We start from the raw sequence: 18,578 nt of genomic DNA, 5'->3' as shown, positions 1-18,578 counted from the left end.
TTGTGATAAAAAAATGTATACATTATTGTTTATATTCTTATCCACACCTCTTTTAAGTTCATCGTTGCTCACTCCACCTTGTTTTAGGCAGTTTGCTCCTTTACTGAATGATTCTCGCCTTTTCTGACTGTGTTTCAGTCTTCTAAATCTAGTTTTTTTCAGTTTTAGATGTCCAGCTGTCAGCTGCGCTAAGGAACTACACTTTATTCACATGTATTGTTTGTACTTATTTGCGTCTAGAAAGATTATAACAAAAAATACGTATTAAAAAATTGAAGTTTATTGGCTTTCAACATCCCAAAAGGTACATGAACTTAGCTTCAGTAACTAAAGGACTTTCTTACACTGATATATCAGTGATAACACTAAGTGATCTTAACAATTATTTTGAAATTAAACATTTACATTATGTTTAAAAAAATCACTGTTTTACAACTTTAGCTGAGACCTATGTACTCTTCTGCACAAGGTTTTTACACTTAATCCATAACACTAGAAGGAAATAAATCAATCATTATTAAAAAAAAAAAAGCATAATGTTTGTTTTGTGGTCATATTATTAAGTCACTACTTCTCCAATTGATACCATGACTGTAATCTACCCCAAATGCTTTATTTGTAGCAAATGTTTAAAATAAATGAAAAAAAGGCATGTTTTGATGAGAATTCCCATTTATTGCAAAACATCAAAGGTCGTCTTTACACGTTTGAGCTTCTTTAAATAGTTTAATGCACATGGCATCACACAGACAGTGTCAGCACGAGAGCTTCCAGCTGAGCGTTCACAGGAAAGGATGATTCAACACGTTTACTGCAGCAAAAAAAGGGGTTATAAAAACAGGATGTGGAGTATCAAAATCAATATTTGTACACACACATACACACGAGCTGCTTGCTTAATTATCAGACAGTAATATTATAACAAGTACTAGCTGTAAGTTAGAAGATGCATTAAAAAAAGACATTAGTGGAAATAAAAACAATACCCTGTATGTATCCATGTGAAACACAGCGAAACCAAAAACCTTATCAATCATTCTTTCAGATTTCTGCTCTTTAAAACGACTTTCTTGTAGAGTTTTTTTTACCTTTAATGGATTTTATGAGCTATTAATCAGTGAGTGGCTTTACTGCGTCAGTAAATCACAAAAGGAGGCGGCATGCTGGTAAAATCAGACATAATGAATGAAGGATTTAGACTTTTTGAATGTTTACATACACCTTTAAGAGACAAATAATACATCTGTAATAGCTGACATGTTCAGTATATAAAGATCATTTCCCTGACCAGCAGTTTCATACTGATTAAAGTATTTATACACGATATTATCTGTACATTTTCACTAACAGCACAACCGTACATCCCCTGACACTCAGGTTTCACATCGCTTCACTGACAACTAGAAGGCATAGTTCTTTACACATTCACAGCCAACTCAAACAGAACGTACACATAAATAGCAACGGTTCAAGTAAAAACTGACTCAGCCACAGAGCAGCCCGCTTATAATGAGCATGCGCGTGTGTGTGAGGCAGGTAGTAGCAGGTTTTCACAGTACGAGAGGCTCAAACTCGGCCTCAATCGCAGCAGAAAGCGTCTGAAGCTGATGGAGTAATGAGTCATCCAGGAAAGTCGGCGCCGTCCACCCAGATGAGACCAGGAGCTCATCAGCGGGTTGATTGGCTCTCAGTGCGTCTTCCTGTTTGCACAGAGACTTTCATCAGCTTGGAACTGTTTTTCCTTGATGTCACCGCTTTCATGTTATCAAAATTATATTTTATTGTGGCAGCGGGCATCCGTTTTATTTCAAATAAATTAATAAAACAGCTGTCCAGTCCAAAAAAAAAAGTTAATTCAAGTTAGTGGTGAGAGATTTAGAGCTAAAAGCTGACAATTATTTTTTTGTTGTAAATTTGTTTAAGTAATAGCTGTTCCAGCTCCTGAAGCTATAATAAATTAAGCCATTTATAAATTTATCTTTAGCCTGTGAGTGGCCAATTAAATCTGCTTTTATGAGTCACTTTTAAAAACACAATATTAATAAGTTTTGCACAGAAGCCTGATAAAAAAAACAAGGTCATGTAGCATAGCTGTCAAGCTGAGGTTCGTCTAACCTCAGGTTTAAACCCTCCTGAATTTCTAGAAAAGGGTACATTTTATATGATGGGAGTTTATCTCCAGCGCAGGTGTTTAAAAGGCTTCTGTCTTTAAACCTGTTAACAGATATTAAAAGTTTGCTTTTTCAAGCCGGAGGAAAGCTCCACAGAGTTTATGTGGTGGATAATCTGGTTAAAAGAACATTTAAGCACACATTCAGTTTAAGAAATGTAACTATTAATGTGACAAAAGCAAACAGTTGCCACAAAGGGGTGACATCTTTAGCCCTGGCATGAATGTGCAAAACACAGAAATAGGACTAAGTAAGTAAGAGGGGAAATGGGATTCATGGCTAAAGGAGAGCAGAGTGACAGGATGATAAGACAAGTAAGACTTCACCCTGTGTGTGTGTGTGTGTGTGTGTGTTGGAGAAACTTCAGAGGGATTGCTTGTTTCTGCTCGTCCGTTCAGGCTACTGTAAATTACCTGTTGTGATGTGGTCCGTACGTGTCCAACATGACTGTGCTGGCCTGCTCCAGGTTCCACTGGTGGAGCTGCAGAAGTTCCTCGCACTCTGCTCTTGAACGCAGCCCCAAGCGAAACAGCTGCTCCACCTGTAACGCAGATGCTGGTGGTGGGACGCGTGTGTTTTTGCACATTGCGATTACTCAGTAGTACCAATCTAAAACACGTCAGACTATCTGACTCTGGGAGAACGAAAATCAAAGAGGATGTAGATGGATAAGTGTTACCTTTAGATAATTAACAGCCTGAGGGATGCTCCAGTTATGGCTCTGCAGAGTGGCCTTACACTCCTCTATTGTGACACCGTGCACTGCTCCTTGGACCTGCCAACAATATCAGCAAGTGGTAATGAAGTTAACAGAAGCATGATTGGACTTACAGATTGTCTGTTTTGTCATAAAATACTAAATTCCATTTAAAAACCTTCCTATGTGAAGAGAGCAGTAACAACAAATTAAGACAACAAATATAAAATATTCTAATTTTTTTTAATAAAAGGCAAAAAAAGAAGGTTACCATTTTCAATTTCAAACATACATGATCATTTGTTCAATAAATCCAGCTGCAATACATTTTGAATTAATCAAAAGCTCTTTGAGGTTTCTCCTCCATTCACAGTAACTAATGAATTCAGTTCCATAGTTATTTGTTCTGCACTAATCCTTATTTAATGATAAAACACCCTTTTAAAATTATGTCACATCTGCTGCTTTTTGAGCAGAGAGTTCTGCCAATTAAAACTCTGTCGATAAAGGGATTCCATTTCAATCAGAAGCTTTCACGTTTTTAAAAACAAGTAAGAAATGCATTTTCAGTCTGCGGCAAATGTCGGCATTTCTACGATTGTCAACCTAGAAAATGAGTGAGGGAAACAAATATTTTTTGCTTTCACCTGTGTGATGCTCTGCTCCTGCTGCATGCTGGGAGGTGCGACTCGCCCATTGTTGTTGTTGAAGGAGGTGTTTGGTTTTGCTCCACCTGGCTGCTGCTGCATCATGGGTTTCACTGCTGCCATGTTGGCTGCCCCATATCTGATGGGAAAACAAAAATGAAAATAAACAATGATGTGAATAAGAACAGTATTTTCACCTCTAGTAAACAATAATAACATCATAATAAATACTGAAATAAATGTCTTAATTTGATATAAAATGTGCAGCAGCTTCTAAACGGATCTTCAGTGGAGAGTGTGTTAAATGCTGTTTTAAGAAAGAAAATTAAAAATTGTTTTATATTGTTTTAAACATAGATTTGTAACTGTTAATGCTGCGTAACTCATTTGAAGTTAGTTCTTTTAGAGAAATAACCCACCTCTCCAGAAATGCTGGTCTCTCAGGCAGGGGGGCGGGAACAGAACTTTGCGAGCTGTCAATCAGTGAGGTTAAGCCACGCCCCTCCCGAAAGGTTAGAGGATCCAGTAAGGAGGTGGAGGAGTAGGATGAACCAGGAACTGCCAGCCGAGACGAATGTAATGTTGCTTGATGTGTGGAAGAGGAAGAGGATGATGGGGAGTTGGAGGACAGGAGGGGACCCAGGAGTCCGGCAGACCGGCGTGGGGAGACAGAGAGAGGAGGAGGGGGCAGGACCACGGGTGTGGAGGAGAGAGGAGGCACCAGGGGGAGCGGGGAGGAGGAGCGAGAGCCTGGCTGAGAGAAGGCGTGGTCTCTGGGTGGGATCTGAGGGGGCGTGTCGTCCTCGTCACCCAGCGAAATGGAGCTGGAGCGGGCCTGCTGGTGGGCGGAGCGGGAGGAGAAGTTGTGTTTGGAGGGGCGCAGGGGAGGGATGGGGCTGCGAGGAGGCAGCACAGGCAGATCCTCGAAGCAGGAGGTGAAAGAGGAGGAGGTGGACGAGGGGGAGGGGGGAGGCAGGCAGATCTGTCGGTGGGGGCCCAAAGGCACAAGGGGCATGGGAGTAGGAGAGGAGGGGAGGGAGCGGCCTGTTGCCATGGGAACCTGAAGCTTGAACATCACCTGTCGACAACAGAAGCCAAAAATCAGTCAAGTTTGTATAAATGTTGTTAATCATCTGTGAACGACAAGAAAAGATCCTGTTTGTGCTCGTTCACCTCTCTCTGGAGCTCCTGGAAGAGGTTGGCTGACTGAGACTCACTCCTGCCCGCCATGCTGGCCGCTGGAGGGGCCGCGGCTTCCTCGTTTGACCCCTTATTGATGGAGCGCACCTCCTGATCCTCTGACTGGTCGTCAAAGTCTGCAGTAACCTCGTCGTAGGCTGGCTGAGGGAGAGGCCAGTCCAGGATGGACGGAGTGTCCTGAGTTGGAGAACCAGGGATATTAAGAGTTATACAACACAAAGGTCACAGGCAGAGTCTGAAAAGTAGAAATGAAAAAAGCTCAACGTGTAAAAGGTTTCATAAAAAATATGATGATATTGTCTTTCAAAATAAAAGGTAAGGTTTGTCCTTAGCTTCACATCACTAAATAAATTCTGTACCAGGACTTCTTAAGTATAAAAATTACGATTTACTGCATTTATTTGTTCTAACATCTCTGTTTTTATTTTTACTTTGATCAACATACTGTAAAAGTGTAATTTCACTTTGGCACTGTTAAAGCATTTTTCAGTTTTGTCTCAAATTAGTTAAAACTCACTTTTTATGTTTAATATGATCACAGTAACGTTCATACCGATGCACAGCAAGTATATTTATGTATAACAACAATGTATTACAGGTCAATATGAGGGAAACGTTACATTTTTATGGATTACCAAATTTTACCTGATGATGGAGCTAAATTTAAAACGCTTGAGATAAACAGAGATCCTGTCTGAACTAGAAGGTGATACTGTAGGAGGTCGGAGAATGTGTTGCTAAGGACAGTAAGACTATTTCAGACAATACAGCAGCTGATCATACATTACAAATTACAAAAGCGCTTTCAAGTATTTTAGACTTAACTTAAGTCATGCAGCCACAGAAAATGACAGATCTTTCATTTTATGCACTTTCCTTCCCACTCGAATTACTCCTCTGTTATGTAACAAAGCCTATTCAAATTAAAATTCAACTGGTAAAGTGACTCAAGCACATCTGAGATGTGTTCGAGCCTGGTTCTGGAATAATATTGTTCAAGTTATCAATGGGATTTTGCAGAAGCTTCAGACCACCAACTAATGCCACATTTGTTTCCCACAGCTGCCGGTCTGCAATGAAACCCACGTCTTTATTTGCATAAAGAGCTATGCAAGGAAATTCAGTCACAAGTGGTAACTTGAAGCACTTATAAAGGCTCTTATGTAGACCTGTTTGTGAACCGGGGATTTGATCACCCCTAAATGCAACTTAATGCTGCTGTCACCAGTTAAAGAAATAGCAATTGGTTAAATACCTGGAACACGAACATAACCTGTGTATTATTTTTCTCTTTTAACAATAAAAAAGTGTTTTTTTTTAATGTTTTTATTTTAGAGGTCATCAAAAATAACGACAACCACGTTTGCACAATGTTGCTGAACTATAGCCAGGCTTAATCCAGAAGACGAGTGAGACTGAAGCTGTGGGGTTGAACTCCTCTAAAACCTCCACAGGTTACTGAAGCATGACCAATCAATGATCAATCAATGAACACCAATCACCTTCACAAAGCACCTGCGTGGGTTCAACCAAGAGAAAAGGTTATTATTGACATTTCCAGGCCAAAGGTCGCATCTTTAGAGAACATGGAAACTATTTGTGAGCACAGACTGCATGCTCATTTTTAACCCTTCTAGAGTTAATTTGATTCGACAATTTAGCGTTTGTGGTTGTGTAGCATCTCTGATGTGCTTTGAAACCATTTGTTTTTCTGTGCAGCAGTGGGTTAGAGGCTCACATCTCCAGAAAGAGAAAAGAGGACATTTTTTCTTCTTATTGCGTAGCTGGCCCCACTGGGGTTTAAGGTTTGCTCTTAATGGAGGAATAAATTGTTTTTTTTCCTTCAAACATCAGCTCAATGAAGCGTTGGACAAAATTGTCTCACATAAAATCAGTTTGCTGACCCACAGTGTGGTCAATGAGCTTTGCTGGTTAATTAAAACATAACATTTGTCCACCATGGCCTGCAGAGCAAAGGTCATGTGGCTGATATCAGGGGGTTGAGCCAAAACTAACATGTTTACTGCTTGTTATGTGAGTTATTACTGCAGGTTTATACAGGTCATACAGGCTTTGTCATGTTTTATTAGTTTTATGTTACGATGCATTCAAAAACGTAAAGCTATATTGGAAAAATACTAGATGTATTAATGTCTAGTATCTAACATTAACAAACACTAAAGAACTAATAATTAGGCTGGAATATGTAGTTGAATCCTGACATGTTCATTAACTTAATTAATTAGAACAATTACAAAAGACAGCTTCAACACAGCAGTAACTGCTCTACTAATCAGCAAAACTAAACTAAACAACTAGTCTTACAGAGTGACTTCTCTGTGAATCAGGTAAATGTAACAACTTCTTGATTTAATTAAAACTGCTAACCAGGTGAACTAAATCAACCAAATCAAACCTAATCTTAGTAGCTATGTGTAATTTGTTTTTTTGTAATTCCAAAGACAAAACTTCTTCAATAACTGCAATGTCCCCTTGGAAAATAAAATTGTTTTTTGTTTTCTTTTTACAACCATTTCGCCACAGTCAGCAATTCGGACATCCTGTTTCCCTATACCACAAATTGAAAATGCTTTATAAGATTTAACGTCCTTTCTCGAATGCTGTGAGCAGGAAACACAAACTCTGTCAGGAACGATGGTAACTGTACCAGATTGAGTAAACACAGAAGCAGAAATTCTTCTTGGCAGAGGCTATATGCTGCTCCTTAGTGAATTACTGTTTGTCGTCTTTTATAACCTTTCGTTGAACAAGACTGTGAACAACAGCATCTGAAGCTGTTTGTGTCTTGTTTTGGGAAAAGCAAAGAAAAGAGAGTTTGAGCTTGTGTTGGTTATATGGCAAATTTTAGAAGACTGGGAGAACTGGGAGTGCAGTTGCCAGGACGTGATGCTGGCGTTCAAGTGGCTGATACGGTGAAGTCTCACTACCTTCAGGGTGTCTTCATCTGGTTGATGTGTCTCCGTTAGCGGGGAGGGAGTAGTCGAGCTGAAGCTGTCGTCTGTGAAGTCGATAAGCGACACCTCACTTTTGGCCGAGCGGACACCGGTCCCCTCCCACGGTCGGAGCTTCAGACCCAGGGACACGCCCAGCTTTTTCAGCCCTGATGAACCGCCGACGTCGTCCTCATCATCGTAATCATCCATCACTGAGTCATATAATGGCTCTGAACACGTATGCAAACAACACAGTCAGGAAAGAGCATCAGTCTCTATTTAAAGGCCAAACCACAGACAGCAGACGGCACTGAACAAAGAGGAAAACTCACTCTTGAGCAGAACAGCAGGCTGAGGCGGACGAGGAGGGGGCTTCTCTGTTAAGAACAAATTTAGTCATTTGATTAGACTTTAACAGAAATTCAATTACTTCCCTACATCATCATTATCAAAAAAGTTAAAAAAGTTACTTACTCTTTGCACGGTTGGGTAGTTTGGTTGGTCTCGCAGTACCAGAATCAAATCCCAGGATATCAGGAGGGTCCATGGGGTTCCCCAAATACAGGCTGAAGAAAGAAAAAAATCACTTTAATGCCAGCAAATGTTAAGTTTAATCAAGTTCCTAAATGAAGATGTTTAAGGAAGGTTACAGTCCTTTACGTGTTTATCACCTCTCCTTTCCACTTATACTTAATTTTGCTGAAACAAATACATTTTTGCTGTCATATAAAACTTCTGCTGCTGTAACAGCTGATAAATATCTGTACAATTCTTGAGCTAGGATTCTTCTGAGCTTGAAGCCACTGTGGGACCACCTGGATATAAATGTCTGAAAAAAAAAAAAAACTGTTGAGCTCCACAAATGGTGCTCTGCTGCCCTCCAGTGGACAGCTGCAGTACGAGCAGTGTTAAAAGTATACATACAAGACTCCAGATCAGAAACAAGATTCAGTGAAGCATCTAAGTGTTGTTCCTTTATAAAATAAAACTTTTATATTATTATTTAAAGTAATTAGAGGAAAATATTGAGTTAAACAACCCTTTCGATTTAAAAACAAAACACTGTAAGCACTCCTAACACTTTATTTCAAACTGTTAAATTTCTGGATCAAACTCTGTATTACACTGTGTGTTGTTAACCTGTCTATTCGGTCTGCGTGTCCCCAGCTCCTGTGAGGGTCTGTGTCTCCATGTCCGGTGTGGATGAAGGAGTGTTTCAGTGGTCGGCTGATATCTTGGGCAGACAGACCGGCCACTGACGTCACAACATGACGAGGGAACTGCCCGACCCGCAGCGTCCGCCTGTTCTGACCTCGCCACCAATAGTGCTCTGCCCTGCGAACACACAAACAAATACATTTAAAAACACCACAGCAGTTCATTCAGAAATATTCCTCTACTTTGTTTTCCTTTGGCAACCTACTAAAAAAAGCTTAGGCCATGTTTCTACGAGATGGAGAATTTTCACAAAGAAAGTTTTGTAGTGTCAACAAAAGGTAGCTTGTTCTTATTCCTCGTGGGAATGAACTTCATTCTTCTTTCACATGACATAGAGCAGTTCTGTTAAAATGCTGCTTTTTGTGCCAGAATTAGTTTGAAACAACGATGTAAAGAAGTGCAACATCTCTGCGTTTTACTACCACAAACTGACCTTCCCTCAATGATAGTGATAACATCGTTCATTGTGATCTGCAGCTTGTCTTCCTCCTCAAAGTCCTGCAGGGCTCTCATGTCTGTAGGCATGGTCTGCAGAAGACAAACACTCAGCATAATTTCTGCCATCAGCCACAGCACAGAAAGTGTCCTCACAAAATGCAGCATAAACAAAATGATGATCCATTCAGTTGTAGATAATTCAACATTATGGCTTTACAGCTTGATATAATCTATATTGCTGAGATTTACAAGGTCACAGCAGTTTGAGTAAAACTGTCCCACCTCGAGCAAGAAGTCTCTGAGAGCGATGAAGGTGGGCCTGTCTTCAGGTTTGGGGCTCCAGCACTGCAGCATGACGTTGTAGATATCCTGAGGACAATCATCAGGCTTACACAACCTCTCAGCCTCAACGTCCACCTTGTGGAGGATCTGCAGATAAGGACATGTATAAATATGATTGAAGCATTTTTTAATATGTTTGTGGTATTGTTTCTTGGCTATATACAGAAATACACATTTTTAGCCAAAACACTCATTTTTTATCCTTTTAATTAATGGTTAAGTGTGAAAAGATGCACCTGGCTCCCATTCAGCCCCAGCCATGGCTCCTGTCCGTGCGTGAACATCTCCCACAAAGTGACTCCGAACATCCAGGTGTCAGACGCGTGAGAGAAGGTTCGAGACTTCAGTGACTCTGGAGCACACCTGGAAACACAAGAGGACAAAGACCGGGATGCAGAGACAGTAAACAATACACTGGATGACAAAAACTTTTTAAACAATTTACAGCCTGCTCTCCTCACCATGGGAAAGGGATTTTGTGACCCTCCTCCATGATGTACTGGTCGGTGTGTGTAGGCAGTGCCCTCATCAGGCCAAAGTCTCCAATCTTCACTATTTCATTGGCAAACAGCAGAACGTTGCGGGCAGCCAGGTCCCTGTGGAGGAAACGTTTCTGCTCCAGGTAAGCCATTCCACAGGCCACCTGCACAGAAACACAAAAAGATGCTCCCGTTTCTACATCTTCAGCAAGCTCTTGATATAAAAATGTAAAAATTAATTTTTAACCACCCAGAAAAAAAAGCACTTGAAGCACATCTCTTCCTTTTGGCATAACTGACCTGCACAGCGTAGTTGCACAGAAGTGAGATGAGGATGTGACCCTGACGCTTTCTGAGACGATCCAACAGGGAGCCCAGAGGAGCCAGCTCAGTCACCTACACACAAACACAGAGCTGATCAACAATCTATAAACCAAAATGACAGATGTGAGGCAGTCATACATGCAAACTTTATCCCAAACAGTAGACATTAAGAATATTTCTGTGAAATGACAATCTGAGAAGATAAAGTGTTCTCTTGTCAGTAAGCATTAGGTAAAATATTCAGGAAGTCAGTAAGTAAAACACTTCCAAGCCTTTTGTCTGTGACAGCTGTTAATGTTGTTGGAACCAATCTCCTCAGCAGTAGATCATGAAAACTGGATAACTCTGATATTTAATATAAACAATATGAAAACAGATTCCTTGAAGGTAAAACTGTAACTGAATTGAAATCGTAACTTGAGCCAGTGTGCATGAGTTACCATCTTCATAGGCTGTGTGAGAACGATCCCGTACAGGCGGATGAGGTTCTGGTGACTCAGGGTGTGCATGGCATTAACCTCTCTGATGAAATCATCCAGACCCTCTGAGTCCAGCACGGCTGCCTTCAGACATTTCACTGCTACTGACAGCTAAAGCGACAAAAAAACAAACAAAAAAAACAAATCACTGCAACCAAAAGTGCGCATGTCTCCTACTTCATAGAGTTCCTGCACTCATAAGCACATTGAATTTTTAGAAATTATCTTATGTCTCTCTTTATCTCACCACTCCACCGTTTGGTCCAGCCCACTCTCCTCGCCGCACCACGCCGAACGTGCCGTCGCCGAGCCGCTCGAACAGCTGCAGCTCTGACTCTCTGATGAGGCAGGTGAGCGAGGCCCCCTGCTCGCTGCTGGCTGGAAGGGGAGCGGATGATGCGCCCTGGGAGAGGGGCTGCTGGGGGTCGGTGTCTGATCGTTTCACTGGAAACACCTGCAGACCCAGAAATAGAAACTAGTGACGGGCTACCAATCTTCAGCTAATAAAGAAATATGATTCTTCGGTGGATGTCCAAAACAAAAAAGCCCTATTATGACTCATTTAAATGCAAATTAAAACAACTCCAGAAGATGTTTTATATACATAATAATTCACATATTTGCAATAAAAATAAAAACAATAGATGTGTTCATGACTTTTATGGACAGAATTTCTCGGTGCAGCCAGGGGGCAGAGGGGGTCAAGTTCGGTGGCCTCAGGATTCAGTCTCTACTATTTGCAGATGATGTGGTCCTGCTGGCGTCATCGTGGTGTGATGTCCAGCTCTCCAGTTCGCAGCACAGTGTGAAGCAGCTGGGATAAGAATCAGCACCTCCAAATCTAAGGCCATGGTGCTCAGTTGGAAAAGGGTGGACTGCTCTCTCTGGGTTGGGAATGTGGTGAAGCCTCAAGTGGAGGAGTTTAAGTATCTCAGGGTCTTGTTCATGAGTGAAGAAAGAAGGGAGCGTGAAATTGACATACAGATTAGTGCAGCTCCTGCAATATTGCGAGCTCTGTACTGGTCTGTTGTGGTGAAGAGGGACCTGACCTGCAAGGCAAAACTCTCTGTTTACCAGCCAGTCTTTGTTCCTACCCTCACCTACGGTTATGAACTTTTTTGCAGTGACCAAAAGAAAGTGATCGCAGATATTTTCTGGACGCCTCCCAAGGGAGGTGTTCCAGGCATGTCCAACTGGGAGGAGATCTCGCGAAAGAGCCAGGACAGGCTGGAAAGACAATGTTTCTCAGCTGGCCTGTGAACACTCTGGAATCCTCCTGGAAGAGCTGGAATAGGTGGCTGTGGAAAGAGATGTCTGGGCTTCCCTGCTCAAGCTGCTGCCCCCATGACCCGACTCTGGAACCATCGATAGATAATGGATGGATGGGTTCAAGTATTTTTTTACCGATACTTTATTTAATAATTCTGTAAAGATGCGGTTCAGATGCAATCCCTGTAACTTTGAATGAGATCATTCACTAATATCAGACGATGAGATCATCCTTTTTAAAAGTCAGGTTTGTGGTGTTTGAATTGCCTGCAGGACAGAGGTGGTACTGCACCTTGCTCATCCAGGACTTGCGTTTGTAGAGGGCTCTTCTTCTCTTGACTGCCTCCCAAAGTCTCCTCTGACCTGAACCAGCACAACAGTTTAACAAATCAACTCTTTAATAATGAACACGTAAATATAAGGGCCCCCATAAAATACATTTTTAGAAACACAGGAAAACAGATAAAAAAAAATCTTCTCAGTTGCTCTCAAGTTTAGAAGACCCACCCGGGCGTCCCATGCCGATCTTCTCCAGATCTTCATTCTTGACGTAGTCAAAGTGGGAGAGTCGTGTGACATTGAGCTCATCGCGAATCCGCAGGAAGTACTGCTGCAGCTGCACATCAGTCAGCAACTCCAGCAGCCACTCAGTGCCCTCCTCACACTGCATCTGAACACACAGGCACATTTTACCTGTTTAATACACTGTGTGAACACGTCGGGACAGAACTTTAGTTTATAACATTTACTTTAAGTCAGTATGAAGTGTGTGTGTGAATGGCTCTGTTATTGAGTGCTATTTTAATGGATACTGTATTACACTGTAATGTGTGATTCAAACAGTTTCAACCTATTTTGAAAAATATTGCACTTTCTTTAAACACGTGGGTATGATTAGGACATGTATAGATGGTAATATTCTTAAGCAAAAAAAAAACAAAAAAAAAAACATAAATAAACTTAAACTCAAATGCTTACATTGAATGTTACTTATTAGCAGCAATTAGCAGCAATTATTAGCAACAAAATGTTGGTTTCTTTAATCATGGATAAACATAGATAAAATAAAAATACATGTAATGATTTGCTCTCTTTCCTCTTATTGTGAAGTGACCTTAAAGTTATCAGTTTCTAATTTGGGCTCAAGGCTCCAACACTGAGTCACATGTTAAACTTTGATGCTTGGCAAATCAATACTAAGACACAAAAAACAAACTTTTAGATTTAGTGCTTTTGTTAAATTTGATTTAATTAGATCCAAATGACTGAAAACAAGTCACTTATCCACTGAATTGCTTTCTGAGCTGACAGGCTTAATTATGATAAATAAACATCCTATAATCAGCTGGAAAATACAAGGTGTTGTTCCAGCCCAGTGTAAGTACATAAAAAATGATACTGTTATCTACAATTATATCTGATCACACTAACACATATGTAATGCAATGACAGAAATGCTGCACATAAATCCACATCTTCAGACTTTACCATTTGTCCCTCGACTCTTCTGTTTCTCTCCTCTTCATCCTCCCCCTCCCCCTCTCCTCTGGTGTAGGGGAGTCGCTGGTACATATAGCTCTCCCCCATACTGTAACGGCTCCTCTCGTCCTTGTTGTCTGATGCTCTCCTGTTCCTGTGCTATTCAGAGGAGGCGTTAGCTCTGCTTTCTTTTGCTCCAACGCGTTAATCTCCTCTCAGCTCCATGATCTCCTGTGTTCAATTGATGCGTGCGAGCGCATACACGAATGCAACCCTCTCTGACGGGGCATTTGACGCTGCTCTCTCCTGTCGTGTCACCTAAAGCTATCTATAAACGCACTCCATCCACCCTCCCACTGCTCTTTTCGCTCCCTGCTGACTCACGGCTCCCTGCAGCGTCGGACGCTTCCATGCTTCCCTTCTCTCTCCTGCGTTTCCTCCTCTCCTCTCCATCTGCTCCTGGCTCAGCAGCCGAGCCCACTGTCTGATGTTAAATAATTCAGCAGCTCGAATCAGAGCACGAGAGGCAGATCTTGGAGGAAGGAGGAGAGAGAATGGAGATACAAATATGCGGACAGATGGATGGGATAATGGAACATGATCCAAACCAAAGAAAAAGGATGTAGAATCAATTCCCAGAATGCATTTAATAGATGGTGGCATGGAGATGGAGCCGCAGCTTTGCCAAACCCAAACAACTGAAGCATTTCTGAAGACATTAAAGCATTCAATCACACACAACCCCAGCGGCAGAGCAGCATTATTATTATTTCTGAAAATACATGGAGTATTTTATCAAGCAAAGGTACTGCCTTTCTTTGATTTGTAAACTGCTCATGGACACTCAAGGACAAAAAAGATGAACAAAAAAGCAGCAAAAAGCAGCAGAAACCTTCCGATGTTCTTCACTGCTGTTAAAATAAATGTAATTTTAACAAATAAAAGATACCGCGTTGAGGTTTCTTAACGACAATACCGTCAATATTCCCTAACCCACTTAGTTTTCTGTATTTTGTTGAAATACTAACTAAATTTGAATGTAAATGTTTGGATATGATGATGTAATGGCGATTTAAATCAGCCAACTTTTCTGAGTGTTTGATAAAACAGTTCATTTTAATTTACCTCCATGCAGTTTAAACTTTATGGTTTAGTTAGACTATCAGTTAAGTTTTTATTAAACAGGAGTTTTCAGGATTCAACAGCTTTTACATGAACAGAATAAAATTTAAAAAAATCACTGAGGTTAGTTCTTAATCACTTTTAGTGAACTATAACCATGTTTTATTAAACCTTTTATAGTATATGCAGATGATTCACACTTTTATTTTTCACATTATAGTGAGAATCCAATCTTTGTTTATATATAAATAGATCAAGTCTTTTTATACTTGTCATTGTTTTTAAACAGGAGTGGCCTTGAAGGAAATGTTTAGAATATGGTTAATTTTTATTATGTTATTCACATCCTAAAAGGTTCTAATTTGACAAATTCTCTATTATTTCCACAAATATTTGTTGCTACACAGGTTGATGGCCTCCTGCCTGGACCTCCTTAGTGTTATCTACAATCCTCACAGAGTTAGTGCTTAGGTTTAAATTAGGTCCTAAACAATCCATTAGGCAGATTGCCGGACTACGAGGAGATACTGCTTCATTCTGTCTTAACCCGCTCAGTTTGAAACTTACTGTGATCATTTATTGATGCGATAATTTGAAGCTGCATAAACTATAAAGCTTTTAAAATATGTTGCATCTTATTCAAACACATCTGAAAACTTCATGCTGCTGCATGTTGCACAAACTACGAGTGGTGTCTTCGTGAAACGTCAAGGCAATCTGCAGACTTCTTGTCAAGAGGTTTTGTTTTGTCTGAGTGAGAAAATGCCTAACCTTCAACATACAGTCTGGATCAGACTTCTAAGTGTGAAAGTGTGAAGTATTTATTATCTATTCATTTTTTTCAGTCTTTTCTGTTTTTTGTCTTGGTGAATGGTGATATTTTAGTTCGTTTGTGCTCCAAGCTCAGCTCCCGACTGATGAAAACAATGAAGAACTGAAAAAAAAGTGAGACAATGGGCTGTTACTATTTGCGACGCGTGACGTCGAATTTGACCGAACTGGTGAATGAGGAGCAGCAGGAGTGTCTCTGTACGCGCCGTTCATGAGCCTGAGTGTTTCCTGTGTGAGCGCTCGTTGAGGAGAGAACAAAATGTGAGCTTTCGTCTCTATGCCGCACACGTTTTTATCGAGGGCGATGCTCTAAAAATACCAAAGCTAATTTTAGCTTTAACTCACTGGCCTGGATATAGTGGGAACACGTTACTTTAGTTTCTTCTCATGCTAAAATCAAATATTAGAGATTCAGTTCATATTGTGGAAGAAGAAATATTAAACATTTAATATATCCACCTGCTTTGCTTGCAAGAATATATTTAGAGCAGAATTTTTTATTTAAATTGTCAAAACATACCTCAATGTATGACTGTATAAAAGTTATTTTTTAATAATTAGTATTTATTCACTTAAACCACAATATTCTGGAAGACTACAATAAATGTGGGATCAGTAACCACCTCTACAACTAAAGCAGACTATAAGGTTGTAGTTTAATACATTTTAAATGCACCATAATTACAAGGAAATTGTGGTCTGAATGTTTTGGCCCGTTAGCATATGTAGAAATCCGTCCTTACCCTGCAGAAGATTTCTGTGGGCTCAGCTGCAGTCAGGAGCGACTGAGTTGACTTAAGGTCACCTGCTCACAGCCATGGATGGAGGGATGTTCCACCTACAACGTAACAAGATGGATAACCAGGTTATCCACATCAAAACTGCCTCAACATCATGTCAGGGTTTAATCTGCTCCTCTAAACGGAGCAGCACAATAAGTCACAGCTGTGGAAGAATGAAAAATAAAAAAAATTAAAAATCTGAGCTGATGGTGTGACAGACCTGTTGCTAAATGCTACAGAGCATACTATGAAAAGAATCATTTTATTGGCTTTATAAGGCGTCTTCAGACTCAAAGACAATAGCATTCCTTAAAGGAATGAATATCACCCACTGCCCTGCATGCCAAAGTAAACAGAGATCTTTCGTAATCTGAAGTGTGTGTTTGCAATGACTCTCAGCTACTATCACACCAGATCTTGGCTCAATATCTGTAAAACTGACCGACTTACATTTGTGTTTGCTAAGGTTGATCAGCTGGGTTAATCAGGTGTAGATGCACGTTCAGTCATTACTTTCCAGTAGTTTCATTAAAATTCGTATTTCATGGCGGCAGGCAACAAAAGGTCAATCTTACCACAAACATGTCACTTTATTTTTATTTTAAGGAAGATGCTAAGATTGTTACATTATCGTATCGGCTGAAATTATAATTATCTAGCTTGCCTATTTTTATTTCCACCTACAACTTCACATCACGATGCCTTTATTTTATCTCAAATGTAGGAAGCCTTAACACTCTTGCTTGTGAAGAGTAAATAATTAAACTGTTTGAGTCTGGAGGTGGTGTAGGGGTAACCTTTTTCAATAATTTCCTCAATTTAGGTATAATTGTTGCAGATATGGACTAGTGGATATGTTTTGTATGATTTCCCAGGCCGATGAGCATCAACAAGTTTAATATCTGCAGTCTTGAGGAAAAAAATATCATATTAAGCTTTCACAAATGTGAAGATCAGACCTTGTTCATTTCCTTTTCTGGAGTGTTACCCACTAAAACAGGGTGCTTACTCACATCTAATTATCATCTTATTAATTCAAAACAAATAGCTTTAATATCAATCTCAAATTAACTGATAATCGTACAAGTTTAAATTATTTTCTTATTCATACTAATATAAATGTAAAGCCAATATTCCCTCAAGCAAACAGAGAAAGCAAGTGTAAATATTTAGTTTGATTATTATCATTTATTACCAGGTTATATAAGTGAAATGGATTCTGCATCCTGTAGGACTGTGTGCTGCTACATGATTGGCTGGTTTGAGAACAGCATTAATCAGCAGGTAAACAGGTGTTTCTATTAAAGCGCTCTGTAATTAGTATAAAATGGCGCTCCTCTATGAAAAGTGGCTCAAAGTGCCCCGACCGTTTTTATGCGTTTGAACCTTATTAGACAAATGTGGACATTTTTAAGCTCACTCCAAAACCACAACAGGGAAGAAGGCGGCAGAAAGGATTTGAACTCAGTTAATCTGATTTATAGCCCTCCTTCATATCAAAGCAGGTCCTGCTTTTCGGTGTCATTATTACAGTCGTGTTTGGACGGCTTTTGGTTAGCCTTCTTTTGCTAAATTTACATGTTTGTTTTTGGTGCAACACGTTAAAACGGAGCAAGTAGCAGAAAAAAAATAATTCCCACCGTACACACCAAAAGATGACGGACTTAATAAGGGGAGGATGCGGTCCCTCTTCCGCCGGTCAGTCCTCGCTCCTCCCGCCGCTCTCAGCCACCGCAGCCCGGCGAGAAAAGCTGCCCCGTTTATTGAGGTAGATTCAACCGTTATCTTCTTCTCCCCGTGTTTCCGTAACGCAGTTCGGTGCGCGTGCTGGGATTCGAGCGTCACGGTGCGTCAAAAAACGTTCAGACGCTCCGCTATGACCGGAAGAACCAAAACAGTGGCTTTTCCGGTCCGAATTCAAAATAAAAGCTCTTGTTTGGATCGATTAAAAAAACAAACAAAAATCTGTTCCCTTTGGTTTTCTATTTGTCAGTTTCCTATTCTTGTTTATTAGTTTAAATGAAATAAAGGGTTATAATTAAACTATGAAATAAAAAAAATATAAAAATAAAATTTGAGTATATCTGGTCCTGCCTTAAAGTATTAAAGAATAAAAACAATGAATCCTTATTATTACCACACATGT

General features: G+C 40.3%; 1 protein-coding gene across 2 annotated transcripts; it reads right to left on the bottom strand.

The window, feature by feature from the left end:
• Positions 1–637: 637 nt before the first annotated feature.
• tnk2a (tyrosine kinase, non-receptor, 2a) lies at positions 638–18,414 on the bottom strand. Of its 2 annotated transcripts, XM_025005497.2 has the most exons (21): positions 18,082–18,414; positions 16,394–16,488; positions 12,726–12,888; positions 12,511–12,581; positions 11,197–11,403; positions 10,911–11,060; positions 10,447–10,542; positions 10,129–10,310; positions 9,904–10,030; positions 9,608–9,754; positions 9,321–9,415; positions 8,810–9,004; positions 8,144–8,235; positions 8,002–8,046; positions 7,664–7,899; positions 4,689–4,892; positions 3,935–4,593; positions 3,516–3,654; positions 2,851–2,946; positions 2,585–2,712; positions 638–1,700 (listed from the first exon to the last, which is right to left on the bottom strand). In XM_025005497.2, the coding sequence occupies exons 3-21, from the start codon at positions 12,886–12,888 to the stop codon at positions 1,688–1,690; spliced, it is 3,045 nt and encodes a 1,014-aa protein (XP_024861265.1). In that variant the 5' UTR covers positions 16,394–16,488; positions 18,082–18,414; the 3' UTR covers positions 638–1,687. The 2 variants fall into 2 exon arrangements, with proteins under 2 accessions (XP_024861265.1, XP_017269634.1); XM_017414145.3 differs by lacking the exons at positions 16,394–16,488; positions 18,082–18,414 and adding an exon at positions 13,707–14,582.
• Between the last annotated feature and the right edge of the window lie 164 nt (positions 18,415–18,578).

Source organism: Kryptolebias marmoratus, linkage group LG21 (genome assembly GCF_001649575.2).
Source record: "Kryptolebias marmoratus isolate JLee-2015 linkage group LG21, ASM164957v2, whole genome shotgun sequence".
Classification (NCBI taxonomy): Eukaryota; Metazoa; Chordata; class Actinopteri; order Cyprinodontiformes; family Rivulidae; genus Kryptolebias; species Kryptolebias marmoratus.
This window is presented reverse-complemented; position numbering and strand designations above follow the sequence as displayed.

Coding starts and splice junctions, on each gene's coding strand:
- tnk2a (XM_017414145.3), bottom strand. CDS start 13,805: ATGGGGGAGAGCTATATGTACCAGCGACTCCCCTACACCAGAGGAGAG. Junction 12,582..12,725: donor GATCGGCATGGGACGCCCGG/GTGGGTCTTCTA, acceptor GTGCTGGTTCAG/GTCAGAGGAGACTTTGGGAG. Junction 4,893..7,663: donor CAGATGAAGACACCCTGAAG/GTAGTGAGACTT, acceptor TCTCCAACTCAG/GACACTCCGTCCATCCTGGA.